General features: G+C 34.3%; 1 protein-coding gene across 2 annotated transcripts; it reads left to right on the top strand.

Annotated features, from left to right (window-relative positions):
• Positions 1 to 10,183: 10,183 nt before the first annotated feature.
• LOC306867380 (transmembrane protein 161A-like) lies at positions 10,184 to 16,749 on the top strand. 2 transcript variants are annotated; one of them, XM_079412997.1, is made up of 12 exons: positions 10,184 to 10,291; positions 11,172 to 11,275; positions 11,353 to 11,436; positions 11,530 to 11,627; positions 11,726 to 11,882; positions 12,033 to 12,184; positions 12,310 to 12,370; positions 12,451 to 12,594; positions 12,909 to 13,022; positions 14,254 to 14,428; positions 14,537 to 14,633; positions 15,638 to 16,749. In XM_079412997.1, the coding sequence occupies exons 1-12, from the start codon at positions 10,289 to 10,291 to the stop codon at positions 15,931 to 15,933; spliced, it is 1,485 nt and encodes a 494-aa protein (XP_079269123.1). In that variant the 5' UTR covers positions 10,184 to 10,288; the 3' UTR covers positions 15,934 to 16,749. The 2 variants fall into 2 exon arrangements, with proteins under 2 accessions (XP_079269123.1, XP_079269124.1); XM_079412998.1 differs by having other exon boundaries at positions 10,196 to 10,291; positions 12,310 to 12,367.
• The last annotated feature ends 458 nt before the right edge of the window (positions 16,750 to 17,207 follow it).

Below are 17,207 nucleotides of genomic sequence, written 5' to 3'. Positions count from 1 at the left end.
ACTAATAGATATTTAAACCTTTTAATGCATATTTATGCAATTTGACTGAGCCATAAATGGAAGAAATGGGCGTAAATATCTAATAAAATTGTATATAATATATAATAAATACATAAAATAAACTTTTAAAAATATGCATGAATGCAGACAAGCAGATGAAGTCTCTATCTCTCCCTCCCTTCTTTTTCTGTCTATTTCTCCCTCTCAGACACACACGCACACACACCTTATTTTCCATTAAAATATATTCCCCGGTTCATTTGAAAATGGGATCTCCCGGTGGCTCCACATAAATCGGAATGGACTGTTCCATTTAGCAAGAGGAAAGCAAGATATTTCGTGCGCACTAAAGAAACACTACCGTGCACAGCAATAAATGTGATATTTCAGCTGCTGTAAAAACTCGAGACTGTGCTTTAAATGAAAGGAAATCCAGAAAACAAGTGGCGTTTGTTTTAAAAGCTGCAGAGTTCTACATAATGCAGCCCTATATAAACGCTTGGCCTCCTAAATGTAAAAAAAATGAGAGCACTGACCAAAATATATATATATATATTGATGAAGAAAATCTCAACAATAAATAATAATTAGCTTGCTACAGAAATCCACAGGTTAATTACAGTTAGTATTTACAGGTTAAACGACACTATTTGAGCAATAACGAATTACTCTGTTAACTTACACACAGATACCTCGTTCATTTCTTCAAAAACAGCCTCTGAGGCTAAATGTCTCGGATCGAAGAAAATCATCTCGGATTGACTGATTTATGTATTTATTTATTTACTGTTAAACTCTAGGAAAGGACAGTTCAACGCAACGGGGGAATGCCTCAGTTTAAATATGAAATTAAATAGGCTATATGTCAACGGTATGAATGTTATACCAATCTCAGCATGTAGTTATTTTTACGAGTGTTTAACGAAACGCTTCCAATGTTTTTTTGTTTTTTTTCCCCCCATGATGATTTTCAAACATCTTCAGTTCATGGACAGTTTTATTTCCCGCGAGGCGGCAAGTGTAATTTTAAGTATAGAAGTAGCTTTATTAATGATTTTAAGCTAAAAGTTTTTTCAGTTTTATTTATGGTTGCTGCATTTGCGCAGATGTAACACACGAAGAGCTTCCTCTGACACTTGTATCATAGTCAAACTCTATAAATACCCGTTTTCTTTCAAATGTTTACTTCTAATTAATGTATTTAAACATGTCGTGCAAAGACCTCAGTGTTCAGTTTTATTTGAATAAAGTTTGCCTATTATTTTTGCAAACAATATATAGGCCTTACTGCAAAAAAAAATATATATATATAGCACATATTGTTAGTTGTTTGTTATCGCTTATTCTAACATTAAACACGCTAAATTTATAACAATATACAAAATACACTCATGCATATACCACTGTGAGAGTCTCTCTGTCTTGCTCGCCCCTTCTCTCAACCCCCACCCGGAGACACACACACACACACACCTCCACATGATTTAGACACTCCCGCTCTTTGCGTCATGTCCTGTTTCAAATATACGCTTCCCACCATGCTCAAAAATAGACTGTAACCTCTGAATACAGGCCTGCATAATACGCGGATTTCAGCAATACATCGCAACTTTTCTACAAATATTCTTCTGTTCTTTTAAGCAACATTAATTCCACATTAACTTAAAGCGTTGTAATAGCAATAAATAATAATATATAATGTAAATGTACAATAATGAGAATTACACTACTAAGCGGTGTATTTTGCAATATGATTTGAAGTTTGAGACTCATTAAAGCTCAGTCTCGAGCCAACAGGTAGACGGGCTCTGTCCTTGGTGCTGAAGTTCAGATTACAGAAAAGACTGCTGGAGTTCCTTACGCTGTCTTTCACAGTCACCCATAGTTGAAGTATAAGTTTGACATATAGGCTACCATTTTTTTCAACAGTTGATTATTTTTATTTATGTATTATTATTATTTAATACCAAAAAAGCTCATATTCGCTCCATTGCAGGACTTTATTAATAGTTGTACTAGTAACAGTAGATTAATGCAAATTGTCGCTTTAACATTTTAGCTATCTTGTCAACATTAAGATCATAAACTGAAACATTTCGTTAAAAATACTTAAATACAAAATCTAAATCGTTTTACACCATTTAAATCATTTACATGGGCAAATTGCTGTTGCTATCTTCAAAGATCAAAAATCGGTCCCATAAACGGTCATATTTATATCTTTAAAGAATATATTTGCTAGAAAAAAAACGTGGCTTGAAGTGTGTATATTACACATTTATTTTAAAGTTCATATTGCATAAAAATTCGACCGCTTAACAAAAAAAGTTTCAATTACATTTAATTCTCTTTACTCATTACACACAAAACTAAAACGTATGACATTTTAAACATTCATAATTCATTTAAAAAAAACTATTTTATCTGTCAAATTGTTTTAATTCTTACCCTTTAGTGGACAATGATGACCTCTCATCTCTGAGTGCCTGGAGAAACATAAGTTACAACGAGAATCAACAAACAAACAATGTTTGAATCCTTCTCCAGTTCATTTATTTAAAAAATTCACGTTTGATTTTTTTTGTTCAATCTATTATTAAGTAACTAATGTGCCTAGTGCTGTAAAAATTAAAATAAGAGTATGAGGCTATTTATTTGGCGTTGCGTCATAACGACACTGAAAACAAAGTAAAATGATGTGCTATAGCCATTTACACTACAATATGCAGTTTACAAAGCAGTCTGTAAAAAGTCCAACCACGTGCTTTTCTCTCTCAATACACACAGCCTCATTTTAGACCAAGCAGCACTTTTTTTCAGGCAAGCTGATACTTTTTAAAAGTATAAATCATAATAATAATAATAATAGGCTAGTGATAATGTGTAGCCTACAATGAAAAAAAAAAAACATCTCTCAAAATACAACTATCTTTCAGTCTGTTGTGGCTGGGTAGAATACAGTTTAGAAAAGAAAAAGAAAAAACGTTTGGGGCCTTTTGTGGGGTTCCAGGGATCCTCTTGGTCTCTATTGTTGGCTGCTCCAAAGGCCTGATTAATTAATTTCACACTGTAGCTCCGGAGAAGATTTTCCCACAAACAAGTGACCGAAAAAAAATTCAGCCCTAAAGAAAGAAGTCAACATCAAGTTCAACAACGTGCGGGCTGCTCATTATCATGACAATAACGTCTGGGAGCACAGAAGTCCCCTTAACAAGAGGGTCTGGCTTCAATACACTCCACCTCCCGGACCCCGGAACATTTTCCCAGGCTCCTCTAACAATCGCACAACTGTTTGCTCCCCGGGCTCGCCTAATGATCACTTCATACAACGCTCAAAAGATGATTTAGTTAAAATACGCCACATTAACTCTGACAAATGGAAACTTTCTTCCCTTAAAAAAAACAGCGTGAGAATTAGACTCTGTTAAATGTGAAATTTGCACACATTTATTTAGACCACAAACTTGTTTTAGCCATTTCAGCAAAACCACACGGTGGATTGTTTGTTCAATTTATTGGCATTTGTAACTGACTTAACTTTATTGTTTAAAATACAGTGAAACATTTTGGCTGCCATGCATTTTGTTAATTGTAGCCTATTTTACAGTTTCAAACTCGTTGCTAGTAGGCTATAAATGCATATTTAAGGTAGGCTACTAAAATCTGTTTGTTTATACATAACACAGGTAAAACGTGTAAGGACACATGATTCGGATTTAGCCAATGAATACAAAAATAGAGCACATTATTAGCTAAACAATCAGAGTAACACACTTGACGGTAAAGATGCAATAAACATTAACCAAATGCAACAAAAACGAGGAAAAACTAACTTTAATATGTAGTTATTATAGAATAAGTAGCCACACTTTTCACGGTAGGCCTATATAGCTAAAGTAACTCATAATAAACCAAGTGACAGGTTTTACTGTAGAAAGTTTATATTATTTTGCGTTGAAATTACTAACATTTTTACATGCACAAACCAAACTTTCCCCCTGGTCACTATTAATAGCCTATGTCAGTATAATAAGTATTCACTTACCAAACTTAAGGTGATCCATAACACAATAGTATCTAATCCACAAGCAAATATAAAAAACTGGTAAAGGCAGAGGTCTTTGCAGCAGTGCATTTGTTCAAACCACGAACTATTCCCGAGAATCGCGTTAACTCGAAAAGTACTGATGTCAATTAGTTACAAACAGCCATTGGTGTTTGGCTTGAGTGATCTGACGTGCACAACTTGTTCTCCAGATTCCTGCTAAGTATCCAGTGCTACTACTCCGAGGACTGCTATGATTGAGTCTGTCGTTGTTCCCCATGCGTGGACGTGTGCAGAAACTCAAGCAGCTCGCGCTTAAACGGCGTCCCGTCGTGAATTGATGAGTTATTGTTCCAAAGTCTGAGTGCATGATCCATATAGAGTTACGCCCATCTTATTTCTCTCGCTGTTTTGGATTGGCATATGGGCAGACTAAAACGAAAGCTGGTCGGTTTCGTTCTATCCGCGAATACGCGAAGAAATAAACGCAATTTATCCACATAATCAACTCAGATTTTAGGCGTAGGCTTCGAAACTAGGCTACGTAACGTGAGATTCAATTTCACATCTATAGGCTAATAGTTAAAACCATCACAGAGCTTGCAGGTGCACATGATACACCTTTAGATTCCTGTGCTGACAGCACGCGCACGCAAGCACGCACATGCACTAACTAAGTGCGTGTGTGCAGCGCAAGCCAACAGAATGCGCAAAAAAGAAACGCTAGCAAGCATTACTACAAGTAGGCCTACATCTTTAGCACTTCAAATATACCACGAGAACTTTAAGCATTTTAAGTTGACAGTCTTTCTTTTAGTTGACAGTTAGCTAACATCTACAAAGTAATTGGAAATTAATAGCTAGGCTATTCTTAAAGTCAACATGTGAAGTCATTGAATAATAGCCTATCACTCAATCTGGCTTAAACCTGTATTTATGATAGAATAAAAACATATAATCTTCTAAGAGTTTAACATCAGCAAACATGGAAATAAGTGACACTGAAGAATAATAAACACTGATGAACAAAACGCAAATAATAACATGGCCTAGGACTTGTTTATCCCTAATTTAATTTATTACAACATAGAATTAGTGACATGATAAACTATTTTTATAGTTTGGATAAATATAGGCACATTTTTACATGGTCAAATCAAATTTTAAAAATGGCGCAACTCAAAGAGAAACGATAAAATAGGATTCAGCAGGGGAAAAAACAACTAAACTCTTTACACAATAGCCTACAACGCAACACTGTTCTTTTGGGTTGATTTAATATTCATGCCAGAGGAAAGAAAAACTGTGGTTCCATTCAATTTTCTTTTCATGCCATCTCAGCCTATTATTATAAACAGCGACACCCATCGGTAGGACTCTGCAACATGGACATAAGATGATCATCATGAAAAGACGGAGATTTCCGTCGTAGGCCCATCAATAATGCAGGTTTACATGTCAAGAGACAATTTGTGTAAAGCATAAAATACCCATATTGTAGGCTATTATATATACATATATATATATATATATAAATAAATTCAAAACAAATGTAAGCAGCTCCTTTTTAAAAACAGATTTACACCAAAACAGATTTCTGTAACGTCTTTAAGACTGCGTCCATGTATAGCCAACACTTAAATACAAATGGGCCTATTACAATTTATAATAATAATAAAAAAAATTAACTAACTCTACTTGTAGCAGGATTTCATAGCTGCTATGAATCTGTAGCCTGTTTCAAATAACATTTAAGCCTTTTGGCAAAGCACCAAACTGTCATCATTTAGATGTACTAAAATGAATATAGCTCTCAATTTTTATTTTAGCCTAGGCCTATATTACAAACAAAATTCTGGCGCTGCAACGAACTAAATTAACGTCAGAAACAAGGCAAGATAGATCATCGCTTGTAAATGATGGCAGCCTGTAATCCTTCAGGGTATAATATTTAAATGAATGTAAATAGCTAATATTGTGCTGTGAGATCACACAATACGGGAAAATAAGATACACGTTAATATCAGATTATTAAATCCGAAAAACTGTTAAAAATATTTGAACGACTTTAAATATTAAGATAAAGATATTTTAAAAGGCAAAAGGCTAAAACAAGTAAAGCAAGCGCATTGCCATTTTTGGATAAAACCATAAAATTAAAAAAAATTTAAAACATGAAAAATGGCAAGATTCCTCTAAAATGCACCTTAATAGCCTATATAAAAAATAATAATATGTTGACGTTATGACAACTGCCGTAAGCGAAAGTAGCCTACAGTACAACATATAAAATGTCTGTTACAGAGCAAAAATAATACTCATTTAACCTAATAGCCTACCTAAAATACATTTGAAACGGAAATCTTGTTGGTCGTGATATTTAAAATAGCCTAAAATAAAGGTTCTTTATTGCCATCGATGATTGCACAAAGAACCTTTACCATCCATGGAACCTTTTCATTCCACAGAAGGTTCTTTAGATTATTAAATTGTTTTTCAAAAATGTTTCTTTTACTGTTCACTGAAAGGTACTTTGGGGAACCAAAACTGGTTCTTCTATGGCATCGCTATGAAAACCCACTTTTGGAACCTTTATTTTTAAGAGTGCAGGTTGTGTGTGAACAGACATATCTGAAGTGTTGTGGACAACATATCGTAACATTCAAATAGAGGTAAAAAATAAAAAAAACTATATCGAAATGACTATCAAAATTGATTATATGCTTCGTACAAAATAAAAATTTTATTACAACATATTTAAGGGTCACGGTAACATCGAGGCTGAGATTCTACAAACAATAATAAATTCCTAATTAGTCTATATTTTTAATTACATTTTAGTGGAAAATAAATGATTTTGAAACATTAAGGTTTTGCTGAATTGTGAAAATCTTTCAATAACTCAGCAATTCACTAATGGTAAAAGAGTTGCTAAATCAACCAATGAAGATATTAATAATCTACGTTTTTACTCAACTGACCCAATTTTACAAAACATAAGAGCTTTGTCTATGGCACAGTTTTAAAAACCAGGCATCTGTGTAGGTATGCCTTACAGGTTGCACTTGACCCTTTGCTCAAATTATACACGGTTAGGGTTTGACCCCAGGTCACAGGTCAAACACCAAATCTGAGCAAAAACCGTTGGGCTGAATGATTTCCTTTTCCTAACAAAGACCAAGCCCGCGATCATTGTCAAAAGCCTACGACGAATAAAGTTTAGATAAGCTACCCGAAGTTTATGCAGATAAATTGGAGGCAAGGTTGATGGTAGGATGAAAGTTTAAACCGAAGGCAAATAAAAACAATAAACCTCATAGAACGTCGGAAAGAAAGAAAAATAGCCTTTGACTTAATATATTAGCCGGTTTCTCGAATGGAAACAGATTAAAGTAGGCCTATTTATAAGGATTTTTTATGCACAAACACTATTGTCCCAATTAAAGCAAAACAACATTTAGTGAATCTCTAGTAAGTTAATTACAAACACTCTTCCGACTCAGCACGAGTTCAAAAGAGTTTACGAGTTCACATACCCAAAGTCGTTTGGAGAGATGTTTCCACAGTGGCTGTTTCGTGGGAAAAGACTCGCCTGGGAATGCCACAGTCCTTTAATTGGAGCCGGACTGGATTTTATGGAAATGAGCATTGAACATCAGTCTTAACGAGTGATTGGCACATATAAGAAGAGTGCAAGGGGCATACTCATGTCTTTTAGCTTCGCAATTCAGAAGGTCAAGTTCAAGCGCATATCTCAGTTCTCTCAATGCGTGTGACCAATTATCATGCGAGTCGCGTGAAAGCCATGTGTGTCTGCAGCGGGGTGCATGCGCTTAGCTGAAAACAGTTCAACTGGTTGGATTCTTCATTTAAAAGCGTTTAGTGATTGAACTTTTTTTTTTTATGTGAAAATGCATTTTAAAAGTGTTGGTAAGAATAGAAATGCGTTTTTAATATATTTCATCAGCAACTCATTAGTTCGTTTAAATATAAATAAACATTAAACATGTTAATCAAAGTTTAATGACATCACATTTGTTTCCAGTTAAATAAATAACTATGTAATTATTCAGGATGATATTATTTGGTTTAGACAATCTGGTTTTGTTTGTTTGATTGCTTTCTTTTGCCAACAAAGACACAGGCCAAGCATTTGTTTCACGGAGAAAAAGCTACTTTTTAATGGACAAACTTTTTTGTAAAAGATTTAAACTCAAAATGTAAACTACATGTGCTCTCTTACAAATAAAAAAAACTTCTTATATTCAGAAATGAACAATATTATAAAGAAGATAAGTTTTTGTGTTGTTATATGGCTCTTTGGAATGTTCTGATGTTGTATTATAGCTTCTTCAAGGGTGCGTTCCCCAAAAACAACTAGGTCATTATCAATAGGGTTAAATGGAACTTGTGACCATATTTAGCTAACAATGCTTTTGGGAATGCATTTTATTATACATTCACATAATTTATCTCATAACCTTGTACTTCAGCTATCCCTGATCAAATGCACATTATCATTTTTGCTTGGTTGGAACAGCAGCTATGCTAATTTTGTCTCTATTTGCTTCTCTGTTTCTGCCAAGGGACTTGCATCCCGAGGCAACTAGGAATCTCACAAGCTTCAATCCGGATCCAGCCCTTACGAAGATCTGAGATGACCGAACACCTGAGAAGAGATGATGCCAACCCACCCAGAAGACCTCAGATGATGCTGGAACAACATACACAACTACCAAATTTTGCTATTTCGCAACATATAATCATTTCAGTTAATACGCTTCACTGTCTGTTTAGCAATTTGTAACTAACTGCATGATTCTTACTGTACATTTCTGTCATAGTCACCACTAATAACCTACTTCTAAATATAATGCAGAAACTTAACATTTCAGTAAAGCTGCTTCACAACGATTTGTATTGTGAAAATTGCTATACAAATAAACTTGAATTGAATTGTTTCCTAGAACCAATGATATGTTGATCCAAAGGGCCAACGTTAGTCCATGATGGCCTTCGATTTGGCCCGCCATGCCATATCATGCAATAAAACATGCCATTGGAGCGTATCTTAATTTCTAATTCATCTTTGTGTTTTAACACTTTTTGTTGTGTTTTTGCATTGGAATTTAGAGAATATACTGGAAGTGAATTTAACACACATATATATATATAAATTTTTTTTGAATATATTATGATATAATACAACACTTTTGGCCCTTAATCAAGTTTGCTTTTTGGCCCTTGTTTGGGCACCTCTGACCGAGCAGATAAGAGACCACTGGAACCAATGATCTGCTTAGGCTTACACTGCTTATTGGAAAGCAGTACTGAAGAGCTTGTAATGTAAGATCAAAACACTTATCTACAAAAAAACATATATTAGCAACTCAAGAACCCTATACACCACACGATTCTTGACAATAAATATACATGTAAACACTTTACAGCAAGTTATGATCAATAAGATTGAGCAATTTGGCAGCAGTGAGTAACATTTTGAGAAGAAAAAAAGAAAAAAATTTGAAGGATCAAAAAGGATTCAGTCCCACAAGTGTAGGTTTAACAGTTGTTCACATCAAACATCATCAGAGCTGTAGTAAACATAAAATCAACTATGGGCCCATGGTACAGTTAGTATAACCAACAAACCATAAATATTGCTGTTAAAATCACCATTAAATGTCACAAATGTTGGCAATACTAGACTGGATGTTTATGAATTTACCAAAGTAAAGTTTGGGTTGAAAGGAACCTTTCCCATTTGAGGGAAACTTTCTAATCCCACAATATACATAAACATCTAAAGAAAGAATTAAAGCCTACTAAATTAATTAGGAATTCATTTAGATTTTGCCACCACTGAATAACCATCCAAATTGTAAAGTATTACACCTGATAATTATTAGGCCTAAAAAAAAGCCTGAGTTTTGCCATTTGCAAGTTTGTGTTGCCACAACACTTCTCCATTTGTCGTTGCACATCTTGGACCTCCCATAGTTTTATTTCTGTCCTTGAAGAAAAACTAGCGACATTCACAGTTTCACCACGAGGACCAATCAAATTGTCGATGCGTTGTCAGTTCGACCAATAGAATCGCAGCTCTCATGAGATGGTCCAATCAGAGCGAGCGATTGCAGTATACGTCATCAAAATGCTCCTTCAGCTGTTCAAACACTCAAGTGTCTCCACGAGAGCTGCTACATGGGACATAAACTCATTCATTAAATTCACCTAACGAAGATGGTTAGTATGTGTACTTATTTAGCCGTTATATGACTTGACAAGCTTGTTTTTTACACGGTCGATTGTTGTTTGTAGCTTCTATGTTGATATCATGTTAGCATTAATGATAGCTTGCAGACTGGTTTGTGCTGGACTAGTTAGTAACGTTAGTATTTTGGATCCACAGTACTTTGTCCCACTTGTGTAAGTGACTGAGGCATTGCAGTCGCACCGTTTCTGTGTTTTGGACCTCAATAGTAGCTTTTTAGTGTTTTTAAGCGGATAGCTGTAGCATGTTTGCTAGCTACCCATGCCTCTCCTTGTCTTTGGGGTTTGCAGTTGGACCACCTGCTCATTTTGACAGCATGACTCCAGTGCTCATCTTGAGTGACTGTTTATTAACACAAAACGTCCCTTCGACTCGTATTTCAGTTTGTAAAACAACAAAAGTCACGTTTACTGTATTGCTTTCACCATTGAACTCTATGGGGCAAGGTATCTCCGGGATAAACGTTAACATAAACAACATATTTGGAAGATAATATCAACTCCTCTCTTGTGCAATTACGCCGACAAATACGGTCACTTTCCCGCGACGTGCGCAAGAATACCAGAAGAGGACTGTTTACATAGGGGAAAAAATCCGGTATGTCCTTCCGCCTAGCAGTAGTCCCACCAATACAAGTATGATTTAGACAATTATATAGTTTAGTATTAATCATATTTTGTATGGAATAGCTAATATTAGTGCTTTAACAAAAAATAAGCACACATTTTAACTTTAAATTTCCAGAACGCCCCATAGTCATTCAAAAATTGGTTGGTTTTTAAACTATAAAGGTATAAATTGACATCATTTTCTGTATTAATAGACATGCTGTATACGTTTGTCTATTTTAAGGCTCTAATGGGAGTTCAGTTGGTGGTGAGCTTGCTGGCAGTCAGCATAATGCAAAGAATGGCCCCACATCTCTCCTTTGCACGCTGGCTCTTGTGTAACGGCAGGTAAACACGCACTACTTTTTGATAGTCTGCGTAAACATACTAAACATGGGTCTAATACCCTATATTGGTTTTCTCAGCCTTTTCAGGTTCAAACATCCATCTGAAGGCGAGTTGTGTGCTCTTGCAGGGAAACAGATTCCTAAGACCAGCAGGCGAGACAGGTGTGAGCTCGATCCAGTGCAATTGTTGCTTTTCTGTTGAGGAATTTATGCTTGACCTTAAAGAACTTAAGCTTGACCTCTTGTTGCTTCCAGAAGACAAAATGGACATGGAGAATCCAAACCGCTCACAGTCCCAAAAGACATTGATCTTCACCTGGAGAGTGCTCCTGTAAATGTCTTGGACGCACTTGGTAAGTCTTCATCTGGGTTCTTGCACCAAAAACAGCTGTAAATAAGTTTGGTCTTGAAAAATCTTCTTGGTTGATCTTATTTTTACTGCTCCTCACAGTTTTGCGGTTCTTTGTGGAGTACCAGTGGCTGATTGACTTCGCCGTCTATGCCGCAGGGATCTACCTCTTCACCGAAGGCTACTACAGTGTAGTGGATGCCAGCAAGGAAGTCAACATTGCTTCCATCTGGTGTGTGCTGACTGTTTTCTTCTGCTTGTATCCTTAAACATTGTAGTCCACATCTGAAGCTACCTGAGAAATTTAGATACGACTTGCCTCATCCTAAAAAAGAAATGTGACAGTTAACTCTGTGTTGTAAATAAGTTCTTGTAGGCTTGTCTTGTTGTCCTTGACTTAAGTCCTCAGGAGGACGCTGTATCTTCTTATGAGCCACTACTTTAGCTCTGAGGAGGGTGGCGAGCGCTCTGTGTGTCTGGCTTTTGGCTTCTTATCTCTTCTTATTGCGATGCTAGTCCTTGTAGTGAGAGAAGACTACCTGGAGTTTGGCCTTGAACCTGGTATGTGGTTATCTGACCTGTACTCTAAAAACGAAAGGACATTTTTACTACAGTGCTTTGATGTTTAATACCTTGAATTGCTTAACAAATGGGAAGTTGTTCCTCATCTTTTTTTGTTGTTGCAGGATTTACCAGTCTTTTTGACAGTTTCGAGGTCTTTGCCAAACAGCAAGGCTACGAGTGGTCGTAAGTAATACATCAATGGTTAGACAAGCAATATATTCTTTTATCATCAAAACACCCATAATATTTGATCTTTTTAACAGCATTCCCTTCACCAAACTGTCAGTCAAGTTGGGGCTGGCTGTCATTTGTGCCTTTATTGGAGCTCTCCTTGCTTTCCCCGGACTGCGATTGGCCCAAACTCACCTAGATGCTGTTCAGATGAACGCAGACCGTCCAATCATTCAGTAGGACACTCGAGTTTGTATTTCATAAGAATTAAACATAAACTGAAATGACAATATTGCATTTATGTAGAGCAGGGCTGTCCAAACTCAGTCCTGGAGGGCCGGTGTCCTGCAGAGTTTAGCTCCAACTTGCCTCAACACACCTGCCTGAAAGTTTCTAGTATGCCTAGTAAGAGCTTGATTAGCTGCTTTAGAGGTGTTTAATTAGGGTTGGAGCTAAACTCTGCAGGACACCGGGCCTCCAGGACCGGGTTTGGACAGCCCTGATGTAGAGTTTGATTTGATATGTCACAACAATTTGTTTTGCCTTTTAGGATCCTCTTGCACATGAATTTTCTGTCTCCACTGATTATTCTTGTAATGTGGATTAAACCCATTGCTAGAGACTTCCTAGGGAGCGCCCCCATGGGAAAGACCTCAGTTACCTTGTAAGAAAATTTATCTGCATATTTGGCTATTTTATTTAATTTTTTTTAATTAACTTTTTGGCGTATACATCATACATATATATATATATATATATATATATATATATATATATATATATATATATATATATATATATATATATATATACGCATGCATGCATGCATGCATACATACACACACACACATATATACATACATACACTGCCGCTCAAAAATTTGGGATCAGTGAGTTTTTTTTAAAGAAGTTTCTTCTGCTCATCAAGGCTGTATCTGTTTGATCAAAAATACAGAAAAAAAATGTTTTGTGAAATATTGTTGCAATTTAAAATAACAGTTTTCTATTGTAATATACTTAAATATAATTTATTTCTGTGATCAAAGCTGAATTTTCAGCATCATTACTCCAGTCTTCAGTGTCACATGATCCTTCAGAAATCATACTAATATTCTGATTTATAATCAATGTTGGAAACTGTTGTGCTGCTTCATATTTTTTGGGACCTGTGATATTTTTTTTTTTAGGATTCTCTGATTAATAAAAAGCTAAAAAGAACAGCATTTATTTTAAAAAAGAAATGTTGTTACATGCAATGCTATTCAAAAGTTTGGGGTCAGTACATTTTTCTTTCCTTTTTTTTTTTTAAAGAAATTAATACTTTTATTCAGGAAGGATGTGTTGAATAAAAAGTCATAGTAAAGACTTATATTGTTAGGAAAGATTTCTACTTTGAACAAATGCTTCTCTTTTTATCATTGTATGCATCAAAGAATCAAAGAAAAAAGTATCACGTTCCAAAAAACAATATGAAGCAGCAAAACAGTTTCAACACTCATAATAAATCAGAATATTAGTATGATTTCTGAAGGATCATGTGACACTGAAGACTGGAGTAATGATGCTGAAAATTCAGCTTTGATCACAGGAATAAATTATATTTTAAAGTATATTGTAATAGGAAACCAATATTAGAAATTGCAATAAGATTTCACAATATTACTGTTTTTCTGTATTTTTGACCAAATAAATACAGCCTTGAAGAGCAGAAGAGACTCCCTTAAATAACATAAAAAATCTGGTAGTGTATACACACACACACATATTATATATATATATATATATTAGAAAGAAAGAAAATGTAAATTATATTATAAAAATTGTATTTTTTTTGTTTTGTTTATATAATTTATTTCAAATTTTAATATTTGTTTATAATCTTTCTCTTTTTCCAGACTTTCTAGTTCTGCCTTTAACTCCGTGCGTCTTTGGACGATCGTGGTGCTGTGTGTTTTGCGGCTACTGCTCACCCGTTATCACCTGCAGGCCTATCTCAATCTGGCACAGAAGTGGGTGGAGCAATTGAGGAAAGAGGCGGGGCGTATCGCTGCCATTGACATCCAGAGGAAGGTGGGGCTGAAATGTGACACAAAGTGCAGTGTGTTACCGTTTACAACAAATTCACTTTAACAATGTAACAAATACAAAGATGTAATGTTTATAAATTGATTTATGCAGGTGACACGAGTTTTCTGCTACTTGACTGTGGTCACCCTTCAGTATCTTATACCCATTCTGCTTGTGCTTTTCTCTACTTTGGCACTCAAATCTTTAGGTGGGTCACTACACTTTTACTGACTATTAAATAAGTTTACATATATGTAAATTTGACATCAAATTTGTAATAAAATTATTCATATGTACTACAAAACATTTTTTGTATAAATTGTTTTAATTGATATTTCAGAAAGTTTTATTTATTTACTCTTATATTTATTTTCTTTTAATATTTTTTTATAATATTTTAAATTTTTAATTCTTTTAATAATAATAATAATAAAGTTTTAGAAATGTACATTTTGATACGAAATTTTTTTTTTTTACAATGTTCCCATCAGTAACAGTTTATATGTAAATTAATACAATTATTTATTTATATACATGTACTACAAAACTTTTTTTTTTGTATAAATTAGTGCTGCAAACGATTAGTTGTGATTAATTTGTATCTAAAAAAAAAATTGTTTATGTAATGTGTGTACTGTGTATATTTATTATGTTTATATAAATACACACACATGCACGTATATTTAAGAGAAATGTTATGTTTATATATTAAATATTTTTATATATAATTTAAATTACATGAATACAAATATATTCATGTAAATATTTTCAAAATATATACTGTATATGTTTGTATTATATAATAAATGTACACAGTACACACAGATGTATTATATAAACAAAAACTTTTATTTTGGATGTGATTAATTGCAATTAATCGTTTGACAGCACTAGTATAAATAATTGTTTTAATTATTGACAATATTATTTCATAATGTGTTAATATATATTTACTTTTATATTTACTTTTTTTTCTAAATATTTTTAACATTTAGTTAATTAATTAGTAAAATGATTAAAATGAATGAATCTTAATTTATTTAATATAATTACTTAATATATTAACTAATTACAATTTTTAAAAGGCTATTTAATGTTTTAAAATAATCAAGTAAAAAATACAAAAAAGGGGAAAAACATATAATAATAATAATAATAATAATAACAACAACAATAATAATATATTTTAAAAAATTACAATGTACCCATCAGGTGACTTTTCATGGGGCCTTGGAGCAGAAACTCCGGGTGTAACCCCTGCTCCTATACTTCCCACCGCCCCTCCACCCTCCCCCAGACTGGAAGACGATGAGGATATAGAAGACATGGAGGAGGACATCCAGGCCACCGTAGCCCACCTGACCGAGCTGTTCGCTGCCTTGCGTGGGGTCCTCACGCCCATTTTCTTCAGGGGCATCTTCGCCTTTCTCACGTGGTGGGTTGCGGCCTGTCAACTCATTAGCAGCCTGTTCGGCATCTACTTCCACCAGTATCTGATGCATAACTGAAAAGTGCCCTGAAGTAAAGCTCTTTGTGCTGAATACAGTTCTTCAAGGAAACACAACATCAACACGAACAGTCATGCAAACACATATGACGCGCCAACAAGATGAAGGCTGGCTCTTCCGAACAAATGCTCATCTAAACCCGTTGTATTGTGCCGGTACCTGGTGGAAACTTTTGTTTGGTACAATCAAAGCGAAGATGCTAGTTAACTGTATGCATAAGCTGTTTTGGTTTTTAATCAGATTATCAATAAGCTCATCAAAACACCATTTTTTTTTGTTTTTGTTTTACCTTTTTCAGTCATGTCACATGTGTCCCCAGTTGTGGTGATCATTTCATTGAAATGCAATTGTAAGGTCCTGGTAACTCAGGGATGTGGTCCGAAATAGTGTTTCTTCCACCAGCACAATCATCAAGTGCAAAACCTGTAAAAACAGTTCAGTGCTGTAGTCCATGGACTTGGTTGTTCAAAAATGAAATTTCATTTCATTTTGTACTTTTGCCTTGGATGAATTTTTTAACAGAATGTTGTGGTGTATTTTAAATACTGTGTTTGCTATATGGCTGATGACGTGTAATACACAGCAGTCCTAATAATTTTGCTCATATATTTCATGAATAATCATGATTTTTTAAATTTGTTTGTCTGTTATTGAACTACTGTCTTCAGTCATAGGGTCAGAGGAAGTCATCAGGGATTCATATCACTTAAGATGGTAGGTTAGGCTCTTAAGCTAATAATTTAACACTGAAATTATTTATTCATTTTCTAATGTCAACCAGCTTTCATTTGATTCAAAACAATAAACAGATCATTTAAAAAATGTAAGACTGGTGTTTTTCCATGATACCATTTTCCATTGTTTATTTTATTTATAGTAAAGAAGATGCACACAAAATTACATTAGTTACTCAAAAATATTTTATATATTTAAATTTACTGAACAATAACTATACTAAATAATTAAAAATATTTTTCAATTGAATGTGCATTCCAAATTATTACATGAAGCTGTTAATTTTAAAATGGCCAAATATTGCTGGTTTAATTAGCGTAGTTGATACACATTTGTCTATCGCTAATAATTATTTTTGTAGCGTTAATACCTAAATATTTCGTAAAAACTAGTGAATTGTTGGTAAAATGGAAAAATCTGTGCATGATATTTAACTGACTTGCAAAATGTTATTAATGCAAAACTATTTAACGTTTTGCATTCCATTTTCTAAACAATTTAATTTATGTATTTACATATGTTAATGAATAAAAGGCAGA

This window comes from Barbus barbus, assembly GCF_936440315.1.
Source record: "Barbus barbus genome assembly, chromosome: 49".
Classification (NCBI taxonomy): Eukaryota; Metazoa; Chordata; class Actinopteri; order Cypriniformes; family Cyprinidae; genus Barbus; species Barbus barbus.
The sequence above is the reverse complement of the archived record's forward strand: the minus strand, read 5'-3'. Positions and strand labels throughout refer to the sequence as shown.